We start from the raw sequence: 23,667 nt of genomic DNA, 5'->3' as shown, positions 1-23,667 counted from the left end.
AGGGTCATCCTCACTTTGTGCCATGATGTTTTCCTGGCTGAGGGATTTTCCCTCCCCCAGGACCTCACAGAAATGCTCAGCAAATCTGCAAACCTGTTCCTGGGGGTCGGTGATTGGATCACTGTTTTTTACCCTAATGATGGTAATAGGTGTGGCGCTGCAGGTTACTTTTTTGATGGAGTTAAATAGAGATTTGTGATCGTGGGCCACTGAGGCAGACTCCATCTCCTCAGCAACCCGCGACCACCACCCATCCTTGCAGCGCCTCACGGCTCTCCGAACCTCCGAGCGAAGGCTGCGGTAAGCCTCCTCATTCTCCGACGTGGGATTCTGTAGCCGATGACAGTGGGCCTGTCGCTTTTTCTCAACTATCCTGAACACCTCTGTCAGCCAGGGTCTCTGGGGAGGTCTGACCCGCGTACCCAAAGCAGCCATTCCAGCTGCATGAGCCACAGTCCTAAACCTCACCCATTTACCCTCGACATCAGGAGGAGTGGGGGACGATGCCAACCCCAGCCGCAAGCAATGATAAAATTCTTGCTTGCAACTTTCATCAGATAACTGAGACCAGGCCACTTTAGGTTGGAATGGGGTCCTGGGTGTACACCCACCACCGGAGTGGAAGAATGGCAGGCGCTTCTTACAGATGACTAGTCGATGGTCAGAGGACAGATCACCTCCACGGTAGTTCCTGGTGTCAAGGACCTGGGCTCGCATCCTCTGGTCCGTCACTATGTAGTCCAGCAGATGTTCTTGCTTGGACCCGGCCTGCATCCATGATGTTGTGTGGATGCGCCGATGCCGGAACAACGTGTTGGTAATTACAAGGCCATGGGCTGCACAAAAATCTAGCAGCCTCCTACCGTTGTTATTGAGCTGATCTGGGCCATGCCCTCCAATCACTCCAGACCAGGTGCCAGCATCATGACCAACTCGGGCATTGAAGTCACCCAACATGATGACTTTTTCCCGAGGTGCCACTTTAGCCAGCACCTGTGACAGGAGGCCATAGAAGGCATCTGACTCATCGGCTTTGCCTGCATCCCTCCACGGATGTTCGTCTTCGGTGGGGGCATAAGTAACCACGACTACCACTCCTCGCCTCCGGTTGATGGGAAGGTGAGCCCAAAGTAGCCTGGGGCTTACAGCTTCCCACACCTCACCGCCGTGCTCCCACGCCCCCTTCATTCTTTTTCGTCTGGCAAAACAACCCCCTACCTCCTCGCGGTGCCGCACGGGCGCGAGGGGCTGGTAACCCTCCACCTTCAACATTTTTTACCACGAAACCACGAATAAAAAATTTAACTAATAAGCTTGTGCCGGAGGCCCCGGGGGGACAGGCGTCTATGACGTGTCCTGGCCAAACCCCAATTGGCGGAGCCATGAGATTGAATCTCTACCATCGGGGCTCCTCCAGAAACAACGAAAAGCCACTACGGGTGGCCACGTGGAATGCTCGAACACGCTCACACACTCACACACTCGCACATACTTACACACACTAACACACACACTCACTTACTCACTCACACTCTCACACTCACCGCCTTGCTCTGTTGTTCCAGGAAAGAATCTGCAAGACTTGTAAGTACAACGACAAAGATCCCCCGTGTAGCCTTCATTAACACGGGGGCAAGTGCTGTTAGTTAACGAGTCGCAAGCAGCAGCACGCTATGAAGGCTGTTTATTTGGAGTCTGATACTGCTGATAATGCTACTCCTGATAATGCTACTGCTGATAATGCTACTGATGCTGCTACTGCTGATAATGCTACTGCTGATGCTGCTACTGCTGATGATAATGCTACTGATGATAATGCTACTACTCCTGATAATGCTACTGCTGATAATGCTACTGATGCTGCTACTGCTGATAATGCTACTGCTGATAATGCTACTACTCCTGATAATGCTACTGATGATAATGCTACTGATGCTGCTACTGCTGATAATGCTACTGTGATGCTGCTGCTGCTACTGCTGCTACTACTGTCACTGCTACTATTGAATCTGCTACTACTGACTCTGCTACTGCTAATACTGATACTGCTGCGACTACTGCTACTACTATTGAATCTGCTACTACTGACACTGCTACTGCTAATACTGCTACTGCTAATACTGCTACTACTGATACTGCTGCTACTACTGCTACTACTATTGAATCTGCTACTACTGACACTGCTGCTACTGCGCAGGGCCGTGGCTCCGAACCGTTACGCTCCCCACGAGGCGCTCAACCCGGCCGCCCGAAGGACGCTGCTCCTCGACAGCTGCTCGGAGCACAGCTACGAGGCCTACGGCACGGTGGGGGCACCGCCGCCACAGTCACGCACTACAGCCACAGTCACGCACTACAGCCACAGCCACGCACTACAGCATCGCACTACAGCCACAGCCACGCACTACAGCCATGCACTACAGCCACAGTCACGCACTACAGTCAGTCACGCACTACAGCCACACACTACAGCCACAGCGATGCACTACAGCCAGTCACGCACTACAGCCACAGCCACGCACTACAGCCACAGCCACGCACCGCCGCCACAGCCACAGCCACTCACTACAGCCACGCACTACAGCCACAGCCACGCACTGCAGCCACAGTCACGCACTGCACCCACAGTCACGCACTGCAGCCACAGTCACGCACTGCAGCCACAGTCACGCACTACAGCCACAGCCAGGCACTGCAGCCACAGTCACGCACTACAGCCACAGCCACGCACTACAGCCACAGCCACGCACTACAGCCACAGCCACGCACTACAGCCATGCACTACAGCCACAGCCACGCACCGCCGCCACAGTCGCGCAATACAGCAAAAGCCTCGCACTACAGGCACAGTCAAGAACTACAGCCACAGCCACTCACTACAGCCACAGCCACGCACCACAGCCACAGTCATGCACAACAGCCACAGCCACGCATTACAGCCACAGCCACGCACTGCAGCCACAGTCACGCACTGCAGTCACAGTCACGCACTGCAGCCACAGCCACTCACTACAGCCACAGTCACGCACCACAGCCACAGCCACGCACTACAGCCACAACCACGCACTACAGCCACAGTCACGCACTACAGCCACAGTCAAGCACTACAGCCATGCACTACAGCCACAGCCACGCACCGCCGCCACAGTCACGCACTACAGCCACAGCCACGCACTACAGCCACAGTCACGCACCACAGCCACAGTCACGTGCCACGCACCACAGCCACAGCCACGCACTACAGCCATGCACTACAGCCACAGCCACAGCCACGCACCGCTGCCACAGTCACGCAATACAGCCAAAGCCTCGCACTACAGCCACAGCCAAGAACTACAGCCACAGTCACGCACAACAGTCACGCACTACAGCCACAGTCACGCACTACAGCCACAGCCACGCACCGCCGCCACAGTCACGCACTACAGCCACGCACTACAGCCACAGCCACGCACTACAGCCCCAGTCACGCACTACAGCCACAGCCACGCACTACAGCCACAGTCACGCACCACAGCCACAGTCACGCACCACAGCCACAGTCACGCACCACAGCCACAGTCACGCACCGCAGCCACAGTCACGCACCGCAGCCACAGTCACGCACCGCAGCCACAGCCACGCACCGCAGCCACAGCCACGCACCGCAGCCACAGTCACGCACTGCACCCACAGTCACGCACTGCACCCACAGTCACGCACTGCAGCCACAGTCACGCACTGCAGCCACAGTCACGCACTGCAGCCACAGTCACGCACTACAGGCACAGTCAAGAACTACAGCCACGGCCACGCACTACAGCCACAGCCACGCACCACAGCCACAGTCACGCACAACAGCCACAGCCACGCACTACAGCCACAGCCACGCACTGCAGCCACAGTCACGCACTGGAGTCACAGTCACGCACTGCAGTCACAGTCACGCACTACAGCCACAGCCACTCACTACAGCCACAGTCACGCACCACAGCCATAGCCACGCACCACAGCCACAGCCACTCACTACAGCCACAGTCACGCACTACAGCCACAGTCACGCACTACAGCCACAGCCACGCACTGCAGCCACAGCCACGCACTGCAGCCACAGCCACGCACTGCAGCCACAGCCACGCACTGCAGCCACAGTCACGCACTGCAGTCACAGTCACGCACTACAGCCACAGCCACGCACTACAGCCACAGTCCCGCACTACAGCCACAGTCACGCACTACAGCCATGCACTACAGCCACAGCCACGCACCGCCGCCACAGTCACGCACTGCAGCCACAGCCACGCACCGCAGCCACAGTCACGCACCACAGCCACAGTCACGCACCACAGCCACAGTCACGCACCACAGCCACAGTCACGCACCACAGCCACAGCCACGCACCACAGCCATAGCCACGCACTACAGCCATGCACTACAGCCACAGCCACGCACCGCCGCCACAGTCACGCAATACAGCCAAAGCCTCGCACTACAGCCACAGCCAAGAACTACAGCCACAGTCACGCACTACAGCCATGCACTACAGCCACAGTCACGCACTACAGCCACAGCCACGCACTACAGCCACAGCCACGCACTACAGCCACGCACTACAGCCACAGCCACGCACCGCCGCCACAGTCACGCACTACAGCCACAGCCACGCACTACAGCCACAGCCACGCACTACAGCCACAGCCACGCACTACAGCGACAGCGACGCACTACAGCCACAGCCACGCACTACAGCCACAGCCACGCACTACAGCCACAGCCACGCACTACAGCCACAGTCACGCACTACAGCCATGCACTACAGCCACAGCCACGCACCGCCGCCACAGTCACGCACTACAGCCACAGTCACGCACCACAGCCACAGTCACGCACCACAGCCACAGTCACGCACCACAGCCACAGTCACGCACCACAGCCACAGTCACGCACCACAGCCATGCACTACAGCCACAGCCACGCACCGCCGCCACAGTCACGCAATACAGCCAAAGCCTCGCACTACAGCCACAGCCAAGAACTACAGCCACAGTCACGCACTACAGCCATGCACTACAGCCACGCACTACAGCCACAGCCACGCACTACAGCCACAGCCACGCACTACAGCCATGCACTACAGCCACAGTCACGCACTACAGCCATGCACTACAGCCACGCACTACAGCCACAGCGACGCACTACAGCCAGTCACGCACTACAGCCATGCACTACAGCCACAGCCACGCACTGCAGCCACAGTCACGCACTGCAGCCACAGTCACGCTCTGCAGTCAGTCACGCACTGCAGCCACAGTCACGCACTACAGCCACAGTCACGCACCACAGCCACAGCCACAGCCACGCACTACAGCCATGCACTACAGCCACAGCCACGCACTGCCGCCACAGTCACGCAATACAGCCAAAGCCTCGCACTACAGCCACAGCCAAGAACTACAGCCACAGTCACGCACTACAGCCATGCACTACAGCCACAGTCACGCACTACAGCCACAGCCACGCACTACAGCCACAGCCAAGCACTACAGCCATGCACTACAGCCACAGCCACGCACTACAGCCACGCACTACAGCCACGCACTACAGCCACAGCGACGCACTACAGCCAGTCACGCACTACAGCCACGCACTACAGCCACAGCCACGCACTACAGCCACAGCCACGCACTACAGCCGCAGCCACGCACTACAGCCATGCACTACAGCCACGCACTACAGCGACGCACTACAGCCAGCCACGCACTACAGCCACAGCCATGCACCGCCGCCACAGTCACGCACTACAGCCACAGCCACGCACCACAGCCACAGCCACGCACTACAGCCACAGCCACGCACTACAGCCATGCACTACAGCCACAGCCACGCACCGCCGCCACAGTCACGCACTACAGCCACAGCCAAGAACTACAGCCACAGTCACGCACTACAGCCACAGCCACGCACTACAGCCACAGCCACGCACTACAGCCACAGTCACGCACTACAGCCACAGTCACGCACTACAGCCACGCACTACAGCCACAGCGACGCACTACAGCCAGTCACGCACTACAGCCATGCACTACAGCCACAGCCACGCACTACAGCCACAGCCACGCACTACAGCCACGCACTACAGCCACAGTCACGCACTACAGCCACAGTCACGCACTACAGCCAGTCACGCACCACAGCCACAGTCACGCACCACCACTCTAAATCAAACGGGGGGGTGGGGGGGGCAAGGTCGCGGGATGCACGCCGGCCCCACCACCGGCCCCACCGCCGTTGGGGCCGGACCCACCGCCGGCCCCAACGGCGGTGGGGCCGGAGTGCATCCCGCTGGGAGCCGTGGGGCCGTCGGAGAACCCGCGAGAAGTAATGGAAGTCGATGGACTACCGCAAGCATCTGTGTGTGTGTCTGTGTGTGTCTGTGTGTGTCTGTGTGTGTCTGTGTGTGTCTGTGTGTGTGTGTGTGTGTCTGTGTCTGTGTGTGTCTGTGTGTGTCTGTCTGTGTGTCTGTGTGTGTGTCTGTGTGTGTGTGTGTGTCTGTCTGTCTGTGTCTCTGTCTGTGTCTCTGTCTTTGTGTGTGTCTGTGTGTGTGTGTCTGTGTGTCTGTGTGTGCCTGTCTGTGTGTCTGTGTGTGTGTGTCTGTGTGCCTGTCTGTGTGTCTGTGTGTGCCTGTCTGTGTGTCTGTGTGTCTGTGTGTGCCTGTCTGTGTGCCTGTGTGTGTCTGCCTGTCTGTGTGTCTGTGTGTGTGTGTCTGTGTGCCTGTCTGTGTGTCTGTGTGTGCCTGTCTGTCTGTGTGCCTGTGTGTGTCTGCCTGTCTGTGTGCCTGTGTGTGTCTGCCTGTCTGTGTGCCTGTGTCTGCCTGTCTGTGTGCCTGTGTGTGTCTGCCTGTCTGTGTGCCTGTGTGTGTTTGCCTGTCTGTGTGCCTGTGTGTGTCTGCCTGTCTGTGTGCCTGTGTGTGTCTGCCTGTCTGTGTGCCTGTGTGTGTCTGCCTGTCTGTGTGCCTGTGTGTGTCTGCCTGTCTGTGTGCCTGTGTGTGTCTGCCTGTCTGTGTGCCTGTGTGTGTCTGCCTGTCTGTGTGCCTGTGTGTGTCTGCCTGTCTGTGTGCCTGTGTGTGTCTGCCTGTCTGTGTGCCTGTGTGTGTCTGCCTGTCTGTGTGCCTGTGTGTGTCTGCCTGTCTGTGTGCCTGTGTGTGTCTGCCTGTCTGTGTGCCTGTGTGTGTCTGCCTGTCTGTGTGCCTGTGTGTGTCTGCCTGTCTGTGTGCCTGTGTGTGTCTGCCTGTGTGTGTCTGTGTGTGTCTGCCTGTGTGTGTGTCTGCCTGTGTGTGTGTCTGCCTGTGTGTGTGTCTGTGTCTGCAGGGGGGTAGCGAGCTGTACAGCGACATCACGGGCGGGCGGTCCTCCACCCAAACCACCCAGGAGACGCTGTCTCGCACTGACAGCTACTACAGTGAGACAGCACACAGCACGCACACACGCACACACACGCAGACACACATGCATGCACGCAGACACACACGCACACGCAGACACACACACACGCAGACACACACACGCAGACACACACGCAGACACACACGCAGACACACACACACGCAGACACACACACACACACGCACGCAGAAGCACGCAGACACGCAGACACACACGCACGCACGCAGACACGCAGCCACACGCAGACACGCAGACACACACGCACTCACACGCAGACACACAGACACACGCACGCGCGTAGACACGCAGACACGCACGCACTCACACGCAGACACACACGCACTCACACGCAGACACACAGACACACGCACGCGCGTAGACACGCAGACACCTTTGTGTTTGTCTCTGTGGTGCGTCACAGGTGGTACGACGGTGGAGCGCTGGGCCGAGCAGCCCCTGTACGAGGAGGCGTCCACCCCCTCCGACACGGCCCGGCCGCTCTACGGCCGAGCACCGCGCCGTGCCGGACTCCCGGTGAGACGCTCGGTGCGGTCCCGGCGTGGAACCACCCCCAACCACCCTCGCCGTGCGGACGGAGCGTGTCTCTCACGTGTCTCACGTGTCTCTCACGTGTGTCTCCCACGTGTGTCTCCCGCGTGTCTCTCACGTGTGTCTCACGTGTGTCTCTCACGTGTCTCCCGTGTGTCTCCCGTGTGTCTCCCGCGTGTCCCCCACGTGTCTCCCGCGTGTCTCCCGTCTCCCGCGTGTCCTCCGCGTGTCTCCCACGTGTCTCCCGCGTGTCTCTCGCGTGTCTCTCACGTGTCTCCCACGTGTGTCTCCCGTGTGTCTCCCACGTGTCTCTCACGTGTCTCCCGTGTGTCTCCCGTGTGTCTCTCACGTGTCTCTCACGTGTCTCCCGTGTGTCTCCCGTGTGTCTCTCGTGTGTCTCCCGCGTGTCCCCCGCGTGTCTCCCGCGTGTCTCCCGCGTGTGTCTCCCGCGTGTGTCTCCCACGCGTGTCTCCCGTGTGTCTCTCACGTGTCTCTCACGTGTCCCCCGCGTGTCTCCCGTGTGTCTCCCGTGTGTCTCTCACGTGTCTCTCTCACGTGTGTCCCGTGTGTCTCCCACGTGTCTCCCGTGTGTCTCTCACGTGTCTCTCCCGTGTCTCTCGTGTGTCTCCCGCGTGTCTCTCGCGTGTCTCCCACGCCAACATGCGTGTCTCCCGCGTGTCTCCCACGTGTCTCCCGTGTGTCTCCCACGTGTCTCTCGTGTGTCTCTCGCGTGTCTCCCGCGCCAACACGCGTGTCTCCCGCGTGTCTCCCACGTGTCTCTCACGTGTCTCCCGTGTCCACGTCTTTCGGTCTCCCGCGCCAACACGCGTGTCTCCCGCGTGTCCCTCCCGTGTCTCCACCACCGGCGCGTGTCTTTGTGTCCTCCGTGTGTCCTCATGTCTCCTGTGCGTCTCCTGCGTGTCTCCGGGTCTCACGTGTCCCTCCGTGTCTCCAGGTGGAGCCCATTGAGGAGGAGCCGTTGGACTTTGACGACGAGGAGACGGAGGAGGCTGTTGGAGTCTCCGAGGACCGAACGCTGCCCTTTGAGATGCGTGGAGACCTCGTGTAGCCCCCGCTAGCCCCCACCTCTCTCGCCCCCCACTACCCCCCCCCCTCCACTACCCCACCCGCACCCCCCCCACCGCTGACTCACGGCAGCAATAATAACGCTCACAGATTTGATTTCATTGTCAATTTTTTTTGCAACAAAAAATAAAGTCGGTAGTGGTTGCCGCTGCTGCTGCACGACCCAACGCCTGCCCGTTCGGCCTGCTCACATTCCCAGAGTTTAACCCCTTCCGATGACGTACGTGTGACACCCCCCCCTTCTGATGACGTAGGTGCATGTGTGACACCTCTCCCCCCATTCCCATGACGTAGATGTATGTGACACCCCCACCCCCCCCCCGTTCCGATGACGTACATGTGACACCCCCCCCGATGACGTACGTACAAGTGACCTCACACTACCCCCTACCCCCGTTCCGATGACGTAAGTACGTGCAAGTGAAACCCTCCCTGTTCCGATGACGTACGCACGCCAAGCCCTTTCCCAGGAGGACGGACGTACGTACGTGTGTGTGTGTCACAGTGTGTCACGTGTGTGTGTCACGTGTGTGTGTCACGTGTGTGTGTCACAGTGTGTCACGTGAGTGTGTCACGTGTGTGTGTCACGTGTGTGTGTCACAGTGTGTCACGTGTGTGTGTGTCACGTGTGTGTGTGTCACGTGTGTGTGTGTCACGTGTGTGTGTGTCACGTGTGTGTGTGTCACGTGTGTGTGTGTCACGTGTGTGTGTGTCACAGTGTGTGTGTGTGTGTCACAGTGTGTGTGTGTGTGTCACAGTGTGTGTGTGTCACGTGTGTGTCACGTGTGTGTGTGTGTGTCACAGTGTGTGTGTGTCACGTGTGTCAGTGTGTGTGTCACGTGTGTGTCAGTGTGTGTGTCACGTGTATGTGTGTACGGGGGAGCGGCGGTGTAGCATCGGTCAGCGCTACGCTGCGTCACGAACCCGGCGGCCCGAGTTCGATTCCCGCTCCACGGCCAACACCGTCAGTGACGACTACCTGAACCGGTCCCCCGGGGGCCTCCCCTAGGTCGCCTCGGCCTCAAATGAGTTACCCTGTTGCGCCGTGCAGTAAACATCGCCACTGGGGGAGACAAAGGCGGCCGGGGGCGTGGTGTTGCTGGCCACCCCCCCCCGCCCCCTAGCCGTGTGCCACAGTGCCGGTAGCCTTCATAGATGCTGCTCGCTAACGGCACTTGCCCCTACAGTCTGCACGAATGCATACACATTGATTCTTTCGGGGAAGTTGCGAAGCTAGAATCACGACGTTTAGATCGCCGCACGAAAAGCAAACCCGTCTTCAGACGATCGCTTGCGCGGCCATCGAGACGTCCGTGATGATCTACTATTGTTTCTGCCTAGGTGACTTGACCGAAAAAACCCACAGAGTCATTCTGCTAGAGGCTACGATGGGGGGGGAGGAGGGAGGAGGGGGGAGGCGGTTCGCCCCCTTCCGTCTCGTTGCGGGCATCAGGCCCCTGGTGGTGTGGTCGCGTCACGGAGACGCTCCAGCATCCTGTCCAGCCCGGACACCTCCTTCTCCAGAGCCTCCATCTGCGAGGCAATCGACGGCACGGTCAGCACCACCAATACCACCACCAGCCAGCCAGGATTCACCACCAGCCAGCCAGCCAGGATTCACCACCACCACCAGCCAGGATTCACCACCACCACCATCACCAGCCAGGATTCACCACCACCAGCCAGGATTCACCACCACCAGCCAGGATTCACCACCACCACCACCAGCCAGGATTCACCACCACCACCACCCACCCCGGATCCACCACCACCACCAGCCAGGATTCACCACCACCACCAGCCAGGATTCACCACCACCAGCCAGACTCACCACCACCCACCCCGGATCCACCACCACCACCCATCCAGGATCCACCACCACCAGCCAGGATTCACCACCACCACCAGCCAGGATTCACCACCACCAGCCAGCCAGGATGCACCACCACCACCAGCCAGGATGCACCACCACCACCAGCCAGGATTCACCAACACCACCAGCCAGGATTCACCACCACCACCAGCCAGGATTCACCACCACCACCAGCCAGGATTCACCACCACCACCCAGCCAGGATTCACCACCACCATCCACCCCGGATCCACCACCACCACCAGCCAGGATTCACCACCACCACCACCAGCCAGGATTCACCACCACCAGCCAGGATTCACCAACACCACCAGCCAGGATTCACCACCACCACCAGCCAGGATTCACCACCACCACCAGCCAGGATTCACCACCACCACCCAGCCAGGATTCACCACCACCATCCACCCCGGATCCACCACCACCACCACTACCCATCCAGGATCCACCACCGCTCAAGTCGGTGGCTGATGGGTGCGGTGTAGAGTGTAGTGTAGAGTGTATAGTGTAGTGTATAGCATAGTGTTGTGTAGAGTGTAGTGTAGTGTGTGTAGTGTATAGTGTAGTGTGGAGTGTATAACGTAGTGTATAGTAGTGTAGTGTATAGCGTCGTGTGTATAGTGTAGTATATAGAAGAGTGTAGTTTAGTGTAGAGAGTAGTTTAGTATGTGTGCAGTGTAGTGTGTCGTGTGCAGTGTAGGGTGTAGCTTGTGTGTAGTGTATAGTGTAGTGTGGAGTGTAGTGTAAGGTTTAGTGTGTGTGCAGTGTAGGGTGTCGTGTATAGTGTAGGGTGCAGCGTCTGTGTAGTGTATAGTGTAGTGTGGAGTGTAGTGTAAGGTTTAGCCTGTGTGCAGTGTAGGGTGTCGTGTATCGTGCAGCTTCTGTGTAGTGTATAGTGTAGTGTAGGTGAAGTGTGCGTGCAGTATCGGGTGTAGAGTAAGTTTTAGCGTGTGTGTGTGCAGTGTAGTGTGTAGCTTGTGTATAGTGTAGTGGAGAGTGTAGTGTAAGGTGTAGTATGTGTGCAGTGTAGGGTGTAGTGTATAGTAGAGTGTATAGTGTAGTATATAGTGTAGCGTAGTATGCAGTGAAGCACAATGTAGTGTAGTACATAGTAGTGTAGTGTATATATAGTGGTGTATAGTATATAATATAGTATATAATGTAGTGTATTGTAGCGTGTAGTGTAGTATATAATGTAGTGGTGTAGTGTAGTATATAATGTAGTGTGTAGTGTAGTATATAATGTAGTGTGTAGTGTAGTATATAATGTAGTGGTGTAGTGTAGTATATAATGTTGTGTGTAGTGTAGTATATAATGTAGTGTAGTATGTAGTATATAATGTAGTGTGTAGTGCATAATGTAGTGTGTAGTATATAATGTAGTGTAGTGTGTAGTGTATAATATAGTGTAGTGTGTAGTATATAATGTAGTCTGTAGTATATAATGTAGTATATAATGTAGTGTGGTGTGTAGTATATAATGTAGTGTAGTGTATAGTATATAATGTAGTGTAGTGTATAATGTAGTATATAATGTAGTTTGTAGTGTAGTATATAATGTATTGTGTAGTGTAGTATATAATGTAGTATATAGTGTAGTGTATAATGTAGTGTAGCATGTAGTGTAGTATATAATGTAGTGTGTAGTGTATAATGTAGTGTGTAGTGTAGTATATAATGTAGTGTGTAGTGTAGTATATAATGTAGTGTGTAGTGTAGTATATAATGTAGTGTGTAGTGTCTAGTATATAATGTAGTGTGTAGTATATAATGTAGTGTAGTGTGTAGTATTTAATGTAGCGTATAGTGTAGTATATAATGTAGCGTGTAGTGTAGTATATAATGTAGTGTAGTGTATAATGTAATGTATAATGTAGTAGTGTAGTATATAATGTAGTGTGTAGTGTAGTATATAATGTAGTGTGTAGTGTCTAGTATATAATGTAGTGTGTAGTATATAATGTAGTGTAGTGTGTAGTATTTAATGTAGCGTATAGTGTAGTATATAATGTAGCGTGTAGTGTAGTATATAATGTAGTGTAGTGTATAATGTAATGTATAATGTAGTATATAATGTAGTGTAGTGTGTAGTATATAATGTAGTGTGTAGTGTAGTATATAATGTAGTGTGTAGTGTAGTATATAATGTAGTGTATAATGTAGTATATAATGTAGTGTAGTGTGTAGTATATAATGCAGTGTAGTGTGTAGTATATAATGTAGTGTGTAGTATATAATGTAATGTATAATGTAGTATATAATGTAGTGTGTAGTATATAATGTAGTGTGTAGTGTAGTATATAATGTAGTGTGTAGTGTAGTATATAATGTAGTGTATAATGTAGTATATAATGTAGTGTAGTGTGTAGTATATAATGTAGTGTAGTATATAATGTAGTATATAATGTAGTGTATAATGTAGTGTAGCGTAGGGCGACCTGCGCGCGGTGCTCCTGCCGCGTGGTCTCCGGCGTGTCCCGCCGGTAGCCCTCCTCACCGTCCCGCCTACGAGCAGCACTCAGCCGGAACAACACTCGCTCCCTGGTGGCACTCAGACGGCGCACCTCCCGCTCGGAGTCCACCACGCCCTGGCCAGCAACAACAATAGACAACAACCAACAACAACAACAATAGACAACAACCAACAACAACAACAATAGACAACAACCAACAACAACAATAGACAACAACCAACAACAACAATAGACAACAACCAACAACAACAATAGACGACAACCAACAACAACAACAATAGACAACAAACAACAACAATAGACAACAACCAACAACAACAATAGACAACAACAATAGACAACAACCAACAACAACAATAGACAACAACCAACAACAACAATAGACAACAACCAACAACAACAATAGACAACAACCAACAACAACAGACAACAACCAACAACAACAATAGACAACAACAATAGACAACAACCAACAACAACAACAAACAACAACAATCAACAACACCATCACCCTGCCCCCTCCCCGCCATGCATCTTCCGCTTGATGTCCGATTACCGTGGTTGGCTACGCACGGTGCGAAAGAAGTTAAACATTGATACACTACACTATACACTACACTATACACTACTACACTATACACTACTATACACTACACTATACACTACTACATTATACACTACTACATTATACACTACACTATACACTACTACATTATACACTACACTATACACTACTACACTATACACTACACTATACACTACTACACTATACACTACACTATACACTACTACACTACTATACACTACTACACTATACACTACTATACACTACTACACTACTACACTATACACTACTATACACTACACTACTATACACTACACTACTATACACTATACTATACACTACACTATACACTACACTACTATACATTACTACACTATACACAACTACACTATACACTACTACACCATACACTACTACACTATACACTACACTACTATACACACATTATTCACAACACTACACTATACACTACACACTATACACTACACACTATACACTCCACGATACACTCCACTACTATACACTATACACTACACACTATACACTACACACTATACACTCCACGATACACTCCACTACTATACACTATACTACTATACACTACTAAACACACATTATTCACAACACTATACACTACACTATACACTACACGACTATACACTACACGACTATACACTACACACTACTATACACTACACTATACACTACACACTACTATACACTACACACTACTATACACTCCACTATACACTACACTATACACTACACACTACTATACACTACACTACTATACACTACACTACTATACACTACACTACTATACACACGATACACTACACTACTATACACTACACTACTATACACTACACTACTATACACTACACTACTATACACACTATACACTACACTACTATACACTACACTACTATACACACTATACACTACACTACTATACACTACACTACTATACACTACACTACTATACACTACACTACTATACACACTATACACTACACTACTATACACTACACTACTATACACTACACTATACACTACATCACTTCACAAAATTGAAAACGAATGTCTTTACAACTTGTTGTTGTTGTGTTTAGTTTGTTGTCCTTCCTCCCCGCTCACCTCCGACTAGCTACGTTTGTCAACCGCATGAACGCACACACACGTACACACACGTACACACACACGTATGCACACACACACACAAGTACACACACACACGTACACACACACACACACACGTACGCACACACACATGCACGCACACACACGTACGCACACACGCGTACGTACACACACACACGTACGCGCACACACACATGCACGCACACACACACACACGCACACACACGTACGCACACACACGCGCGCGTACACACACACAAACACACGTACGTACACACACACACGTACACACACACAAACACACGTACGTACACACACACACACAAGTACACACACACACGTACGCGCACACACACGTACGCGCACACACACGTACGCGCACACACACGTACGCGCACACACACGTACGCTCCCACACACACGTACGCTCCCACACACACACACGTACGCTCTCACACACACACACACACGTACGCTCCCACACACACACACGTACGCTCTCACACACACACACACGTACGCTCTCACACACGAATGTACGCTCTCACACACACAAATGCACGTACACGCGCAGGAACACACACGCGCACGTACACACACACGTACACATGCTCGTGCACGTACACACATGCACGTACACATGCACGTACACACACGCGCGCGCGTACACACGTACACACACACACGTACACACGTACACATGCACGCGCACGAACACACACACAGGTACACACACACGTACACACGCACGTGCAAGTACACACATGCACGTACACACATGCATGTACGTACACGCGCGCACGTACACACGCACGCATATGCACGTACACGTAAGCACGAACACACACACACACGCACGCGCACTGCGCGTACACACGTACACACACACGTACACACACACGTACACACACACGTACACACACACGTACACACATGCACGTACACACGTACACACACACGCACATGCACGTACACACACCACACCTATCTCCCGGTGCATCCCCCCGCCCTGCCCCCAGCATGCATCTCTCTCCCCCCACCCCCTTGCCCACACGTGACCCTCCCGCCCACCTGCAGCGGCAGGTACACGGCGGCGACCCCCCCGGCAGCCACGGCGCCGACGCAGTGGCCCGGCGGGCCGGCGGCCGCCAGCGGGCCGGCGGCCGCCAGGGGGCGCAGCTCACGGCAGCGGCAGAGGGCGCAGAGCGGCACGGCGAGGGCGGAGAGCACGCGGGAGGCCCGCTCACTTCCTGCCTCCAACATCACTGTTACACACACACACAGTGACACACACACAGTGACACACACACAGTGACACACACACAGTGACACACACACGCAGTGACACACACAGTGACACACACACAGTGACACACAGTGACACACAGTGACACACACACAGTGACACACGCAGTGACACACACACAGTGACACACACACACAGTGACACACACAGTGACACACACACACAGTGACACACACAGTGACACACAGTGACACACACACAGTGACACAGTGACACACACACAGTGACACAGTGACACACACACAGTGACACACACAGTGACACACAGTGACACACACACACAGTGACACACACACACAGTGACACACACAGTGACACACACACAGTGACACACAGTGACACACACACAGTGACACACACAGTGACACACACACAGTGACACACACAGTGACACACACAGTGACACACACACAGTGACACACACACACAGTGACACACACGCAGTGACACACGCAGTGACACACACAGTGACACAGTGACACAACAACAACAACCGCCATTCGCCACTAAGTGGCGGTGACGTCACCACGACGCTTGTGCCAGGCCATGTGCACCTTGAGGCCACGTGAAGTGTCGAACGCCCGCTGGCAGGAGGTCACGGGGCAGACCCAGGTGCCACGGGTCGACTGACTGAGATGACTGGCTGATGCAACACCTGTGCCCCCTACTGTGCCAACCTGTTGTGCTTTAGCCACCCGGCGCTCCGCTCATTGTTGTGAGCGTCGCTCCTCCGCCCTCCGTTGTTGTTGGAGGGCGACTGCCTCCAACTGCCCAGTAGCATCCTTCACAGAGGCCGATCTTGACACCGCTGGTACCAGTCATCGGCAAGTCCACTCAGCGCCACGTCCTCCCGGACCACATCACTCCATCTCTTCTCTAGCCCGTGCCGTGCCTGTTTAGCCCCCTTAATCCGGCCGAACAAAAGCTGTTTAGGCATGCGGGCTACATGGCCCAGCCAACGCAGCCTTGCCTGCCGGAGGAGCTCACCGATAGGACTTTGCCAAGATCTTTCAAGGATTTGTGAGCTCCTCACACAATCCAGCCTGCTTAAAGCCAGGATGGATCGTAGGCAGGCCAGCCTAAATGTTTCTAACTGGCGAAGATGTTCCATTAGGGGGTCCACGTTTCGCAAGCGTAGAGAAGGGAGGGAATGACTGTGGCCGAGAAGACCTGAAGCTTAGTGCGGAGTGACAGACCAGGTAGCTTCCACACAGCGTTACGCAACCGATGAAAATATAATGCTGCTCGACTGATTCAGAGTGAGACCTCTGCTGTTAAACCGGAGCCGGTCATGAGCACACTGCCCAGGTATGGGAAACTCTCCACTCTCTCCACAACTGCCCCATCACCAATTGGGAGTTGTGGGGGTGGAGTGTCTGATGGTACAAAATACCCAGGCGGGTGCTTCGTTTTGGTGGGGCTGATGGTAAGGCCCCACCTCTTGGTGGCAAGCTCCAGGTTCAGCAGCAGCGCCTCCAACTCCTCCTCTGAGTGAGCAGCGATCACCAGATCATCGGCATACATAACGTGGTTGAGCAATAGGGAGCCATCCCTTGACCGCACCTGGACATCGATCAGCCTCCCATTATATCTGTACCAAATGGAAATTCCTCCGGTACAGCTATTGAAGGCTTCACAAACTGCGTGGTCAAAATAGATGTTAAATAATGTGGGAGCCAGAGGACATCCCTGTCGCACCCCAAGGTGTACAGGGAATGGCTCTGACTCCCGGCCACGTAGTTTTACCCGGGCCCGCTCACCATCATGAAGGTCCTTAATGATCGTGAGCAGAGGGTCAGGGACTCCAAAAGCACGAAGAACAACCCAGAGCCCAGGCCTACTGATGGTATCATAGGCCTTGACCAGGTCAATAAAGCAGAGATGACACATAGACAAAGATCCCCCATATAGCCTTAACAGACTGTAGGGGCAAGTTCTGTTAGTGAGCACCTATGAAGGCCGGAACGGCACACGAGGGGGTGGGTGGCCAGTACCACGCCCGACCGCCTTTGTCTCCCTAGTGGCAATGTTTACACACCGCACCAGGGACTCGTTTGAGGCTGAGTCGACCTAGGGGAGGCCCGGGACCGGTTCAGATAATCGTCACTGGTGTTGGCCGTGAGCGGGAATCGAACCCGGGTCGCCAGGTTCATAACGCAGCGCGCTAACCGCTACACTATAGCTCCCCACACACAGACACACACACATGGAATGTCCCCGTGTAGCCTTAACAGAGTGTTGGGGCAAGAGCTGTTAGCGAGCACCTATGAAGGCCGGCTTTGTGGCACACGAGGGGGTGGGTGGCTAGTACCACGCCCGGCCGCCTTTGTCTCCCCAGTGGCGATGTTTACTCGACACCGTAGCACCAGGTAACTCATTTGAGGCTGAGTGGACTTCGGGGAGGCCCAGAACCGGTTCGGATAATAGTCACTGGCGTGTCTCTGTGTGTCTCAGTGTGTCTCAGTGTGTCCCAGGGTGTCTCTGTGTGTCTCAGTGTGTCTCAGCGTGTCTCTGTGTCTCAGCGTGTCTCTGTGTCTCAGCGTGTCTCTGTGTGTCTCCTCTGTGTCTCAGCATGTCTCAGTGTGTCTCAGCGTGTCTCAGCGTGTCTCAGCGTGTCTGTGTGTGTCTCAGCGTGTCTGTGTGTGTCTCAGCGTGTCTCAGTGTGTCTCAGCGTGTCTCAGTGTGTCTCTGTGTGTCTCAGTGTGTCTCAGCGTGTCTCTGTGTCTCAGCGTGTCTCTGTGTCTCAGCGTGTCTCTGTGTGTCTCTGTGTGTCTCAGCGTGTCTCTGTGTCTCAGCGTGTCTCAGTGTGTCTCAGCGTGTCTCAGCGTGTCTGTGTGTGTCTCAGCGTGTCTGTGTGTGTCTCAGCGTGTCTCAGTGTGTCTCAGCGTGTCTCTGTGTGTCTCAGCGTGGCTGTGTGTCTCTGCGTGTCTCAGCGTGTCTCAGCGTGTCTCTGTGTGTCTCAGCGTGTCTCTGTGTGTCTCTGTGTGTCTCAGCGTGTCTCTGTGTGTCTCTGTGTGTCTCTGTGTGTCTCTGTGTGTCTCAGCGTGTCTCTGTGTCTCTGTGTGTCTCAATGTGTCTCAATGTGTCTCAGCGTGTCTGTGTGTGTCTCACGTGGGGGTCGCTCCCTGGTGAAGCCGTACTGAGCCCGGAGCGTCCGCACCGTCCTCACCACCTCCATCATCAGCTCCACGTCCTCCTCCACAGCGGGAGACAGCCAGCCAGCCTGCACACACGCAGAGACAAAGATCCCCCGTGTAGCCTCAACAGACTGTAGGGGCAAGTGCTGTTAGCGAGTAGCAGCACCTATGAAGGCCGGGACGGCACACGAGGGGGTGGGTGGCCAGCACCACGCCCGACCGCCTTTGTCTCCCCAGTGGCAATGCTTACACACCACACCAGGTACTCATTTTGAGGCTGAGTCGAACTAGGGGAGGCCCGTGACTGGTTCAGATAATCGTCACTGGTGGTGTTGGCCGTGAGCGGGAATCGAACCCGGGTCGCTGGGTTTATAGCGCAGCGTAGCGCTAACCACTACATTACCGCACGCACACACACACACGCACACACATGCACACACGCACACACGCACACACACGCATGCACACACGCACACACGCACACACACGCACGCACACGCTCGCACACACACGCACACGCTCGCACGCACACATCATACACTGACTCACTCACACATCATGCACTGACTCACTCACACACCATACACTCACTCACACATCATACACTCACTCACACATCATACGCCGACTCACACATCATACACTCACTCACACATCATACACTGACTCACTCACATCATACACTCACTCACGCTGCTGCTGACTCACTCACTCACATCATACAATGACTCACTCACACATCATACACTCACTCACGCTGCTGCTGACTCACTCACACATCATACACTGACTCACTCACACATCATGCACTGACTCACTCACACACCATACACTCACTCACACATCATACACTCACTCACACATCATACACTGACTCACTCACACATCATACACTGACTCACTCACACATCATGCACTGACTCACTCACACATCATACACTGACTCACACATCATACGCTGACTCACACATCATACACTCACTCACACATCATACACTAACTCACTCATCATACACTGACTCACTCACACATCATACGCTGACTCACACATCATACACTCACACATCATACACTCACTCACGCTGCTGCTGACTCACTCACTCATCATACACCGACTCGCACATCATACACTGACTCGCACATCATACACTGACTCACACATCATACACTCACTCACGCTGCTGCTGACTCACTCACACATCATACACTGACTCACTCACACATCATACACTGACTCACTCACACATCATACACCGACTCACTCACACATCATACACTGACTCACTCACACCATGCACTGACTCACTCACACATCATACACTCACTCACACATCATACACTCACTCACACTGCTGCTGACTCACTCACACACCATACACTGACTCACACATCATACACTCACTCACACATCATACTCACTCACTCTGCTGCTGACTCACTCACACATCATACACTGACTCACACATCATACACTCACTCACACATCATACACTCACTCACACTGCTGCTGACTCACTCACACATCATGCACTGACTCACTCATCATACACTGACTCACTCACACATCATACACTGACTCACTCACACATCATACACTCACACATCATACACTCACACATCATACACTCACTCACGCTGCTGCTGACTCACTCACACATCATACACTCACTCGCACATAATACACTCACTCACACATCATACACTCACACTACCACTCACTCACTCATCATACACTCACTCACGCTGCTGCTGACTCACTCACACATCATACACTCACTCACACATCATACGCTGACTCACACATCATACACTCACTCACGCTGCTGCTGACTCACTCACACATCATACACTCACTCACACATCATACACTCACTCACACATCATACACTGACTCACTCACACATCATACACTCACTCACACATCATACACTCACTCACGCTGCTGCTGACTCACTCACACATCATACACTCACTCACTCACACATCATACACTGACTCACTCACACATCATGCACTGACACACTCACACATCATACACTGACTCACTCACACATCATACACTCACTCACGCTGCTGCTGACTCACTCACACATCATACACTGACTCACACATCATGCACTGACTCACTCACACATCATGCACTGACTCACTCACACATCATACACTCACACATCATACACTCACACATCATACACTGACTCACACATCATACGCTGACTCACACATCATACACTCACTCACGCTGCTGCTGACTCACTCACACATCATACACTCACTCACGCTGCTGCTAACTCACTCACACATCATACACTGACTCACTCACACATCATACACTGGGAGTGTCGTGCTGCCAGCTATGGCTGCAGGTTTTTGTCGTACGTGTTATGTATGTGGTTTATTGTTAAATTTAAAATCACAGTTCCTATGATTAATGTTGTTACATTGTTTTTTATAGCTTTCTTTTGGCGATTCGAAAACATATGGTTAACCTCAATTGTCTTATGCTTGTTGTTGTTGGCTTGCACCACGTAGATTTTTGCACGCAGCGTTTTAATACGTTTTTTTTTGCGTGGAATATTTGCTGGTTTATTCCAGGATGTTTCTGTTAGGCGTCGTCGCTTTAAGATGTTCTGGGTTCAAATTTTGTTTGTTGCGGTTGCACCCGACTTAAGAGCCGCATGGCTCACAGGGCTACACCTAAATAAATGAAACTTGAAACAACAACAACCGCCATTCGCCACTAAGTGGCGGTGACGTCACCACGACGCTTGTGCCAGGCCATGTGCACCTTGAGGCCACGTGAAGTGTCGAACGCCCGCTGGCAGGAGGTCACGGGGCAGACCCAGGTGCCACCGGTCGACTGACCTGAGATGACTGACTGGTGCACCACCTGTGCCCCCTACTGTGCCAACCTGCTGTGCTTTAGCTACCCGGCGCTCCGCTCGTTGTTGTGAGCGTCGCTCCTCCGCCCTCCGTTGTTGTTGGAGGGCGACTGCCTCCAACTGCCCAGTAGCGTCCTTCACGAGCCTCCTCCACAGAGGCCGATCTTGACACCGCTAGTACCAGTCATCGGCAAGTCCACTCAGCTCCACGTCCTCCTGTACCACATCACTCCATCTCTCCTCTAGCCCGTGCCGCGCCCGTTGAGCCCCCTCGATCCGGCCGAACAAAAGCTGTTTCGGCATGCGGTGGCTGGGCATGCGGGCTACATGATCCAGCCAACGCAGCCTTGCCTGCCGGAGGAGCTCACCGATGGGACCTTGCCCAGATCTTTCAAGGATTTGTGAGCTCCTCACACAATCCAGTCTGGTTAAACCCAGGATGGATCGTAGGCAGGCCAGCCTAAATGTTTCCAACCGGCGAAGATGCTACATTAAGGGGGCCCACGTTTCGCAAGCGTAGAGAAGGGAGGGAATGACCGTGGCCGAGAAGACCTGAAGCTTAGTGCGGAGCGACAGACCAGGAAGCTTCCACACAGCGTTAAGCAACCGATGAAAATATATTGCCGCTCGACTGATTCGGAGTGAGACCTCTGCTGTTAAACTGGAGCCGGTCACACACATGCTAGGTGATAGTGCAGCGTAGCGCTAACCACTACCCCACAGACACACGCACGTATCCACGCACGCATGCACGCACACATGTTAGGTGCAGGAGGACATGAGACAGACCCTGCAGGTGCCACGGGGCTGACTGCCGTGCCAGGCTAGGTGCAGGAGGAGGTCACGGGACAGACCCAGATGGTGCCACGGGGGTTGACTGCCGTGCCAGGCTAGGTGCATGAGGAGGTCACGGGACAGACCCAGGTGCTATGGGTCGACTGCTGTGCCAGGCTAGGTGCAGGAGGAGGTCACGGGACAGACCCAGCAGGTGCCACGGGTTGACTGCTGTGCCAGGCTAGGTGCAGGAGGAGGAGGTCACGGGACAGACCCAGGTCGTGTCACGGGTCGACTGCTGTGCCAGGATAGGTGCAGGAGGAGGTCACGGGACAGACCCAGGTCGTGTCACAGGTCGACTGCTGTGCCAGGCTAGGTGCAGGAGGAGGTCACGGGACAGACCCTGGTGGTACCATGGGTTGACTGCCGTGCCAGGCTAGGTGCAGGAGGCCGTGGTGTC

General features: G+C 53.9%; 3 protein-coding genes across 4 annotated transcripts in view; 2 read left to right on the top strand and 1 right to left on the bottom strand.

The window, feature by feature from the left end:
* Positions 1 to 9,223, top strand: part of LOC142907035 (nephrin-like) — a 99,025-nt gene extending 89,802 nt beyond the window's left edge. Inside the window, exons 32-36 of the mRNA XM_076055964.1 lie at positions 1,566 to 1,584; positions 2,198 to 2,306; positions 7,347 to 7,437; positions 7,843 to 7,955; positions 8,926 to 9,223. Of these exons, the coding sequence (XP_075912079.1) occupies positions 1,566 to 1,584; positions 2,198 to 2,306; positions 7,347 to 7,437; positions 7,843 to 7,955; positions 8,926 to 9,039 (446 nt within the window). The 3' untranslated portion in view covers positions 9,040 to 9,223. The remainder of the gene's footprint in view (positions 1 to 1,565; positions 1,585 to 2,197; positions 2,307 to 7,346; positions 7,438 to 7,842; positions 7,956 to 8,925) is intronic.
* LOC116958207 (calmodulin-regulated spectrin-associated protein 1) overlaps positions 1 to 23,667 on the top strand; it is a 296,794-nt gene that overhangs the window by 119,309 nt on the left and 153,818 nt on the right. The window lies entirely within an intron of this gene.
* The window catches only part of LOC142907070 (valine--tRNA ligase, mitochondrial-like), a 62,697-nt gene continuing 48,426 nt past the window's right edge, over positions 9,397 to 23,667 (bottom strand). Inside the window, exons 17-20 of the mRNA XM_076056054.1 lie at positions 19,526 to 19,637; positions 16,180 to 16,373; positions 13,368 to 13,517; positions 9,397 to 10,589 (exon numbers count right to left, since the gene is read on the bottom strand). Of these exons, the coding sequence (XP_075912169.1) occupies positions 10,506 to 10,589; positions 13,368 to 13,517; positions 16,180 to 16,373; positions 19,526 to 19,637 (540 nt within the window). The 3' untranslated portion in view covers positions 9,397 to 10,505. The remainder of the gene's footprint in view (positions 10,590 to 13,367; positions 13,518 to 16,179; positions 16,374 to 19,525; positions 19,638 to 23,667) is intronic.

This window comes from Petromyzon marinus, chromosome 74, assembly GCF_048934315.1.
Source record: "Petromyzon marinus isolate PM22_M1 ecotype Great Lakes invasive population chromosome 74, UKy_Petmar_22M1.pri1.0, whole genome shotgun sequence".
Taxonomy (NCBI): Eukaryota; Metazoa; Chordata; class Hyperoartia; order Petromyzontiformes; family Petromyzontidae; genus Petromyzon; species Petromyzon marinus.
The sequence above is the reverse complement of the archived record's forward strand: the minus strand, read 5'-3'. Positions and strand labels throughout refer to the sequence as shown.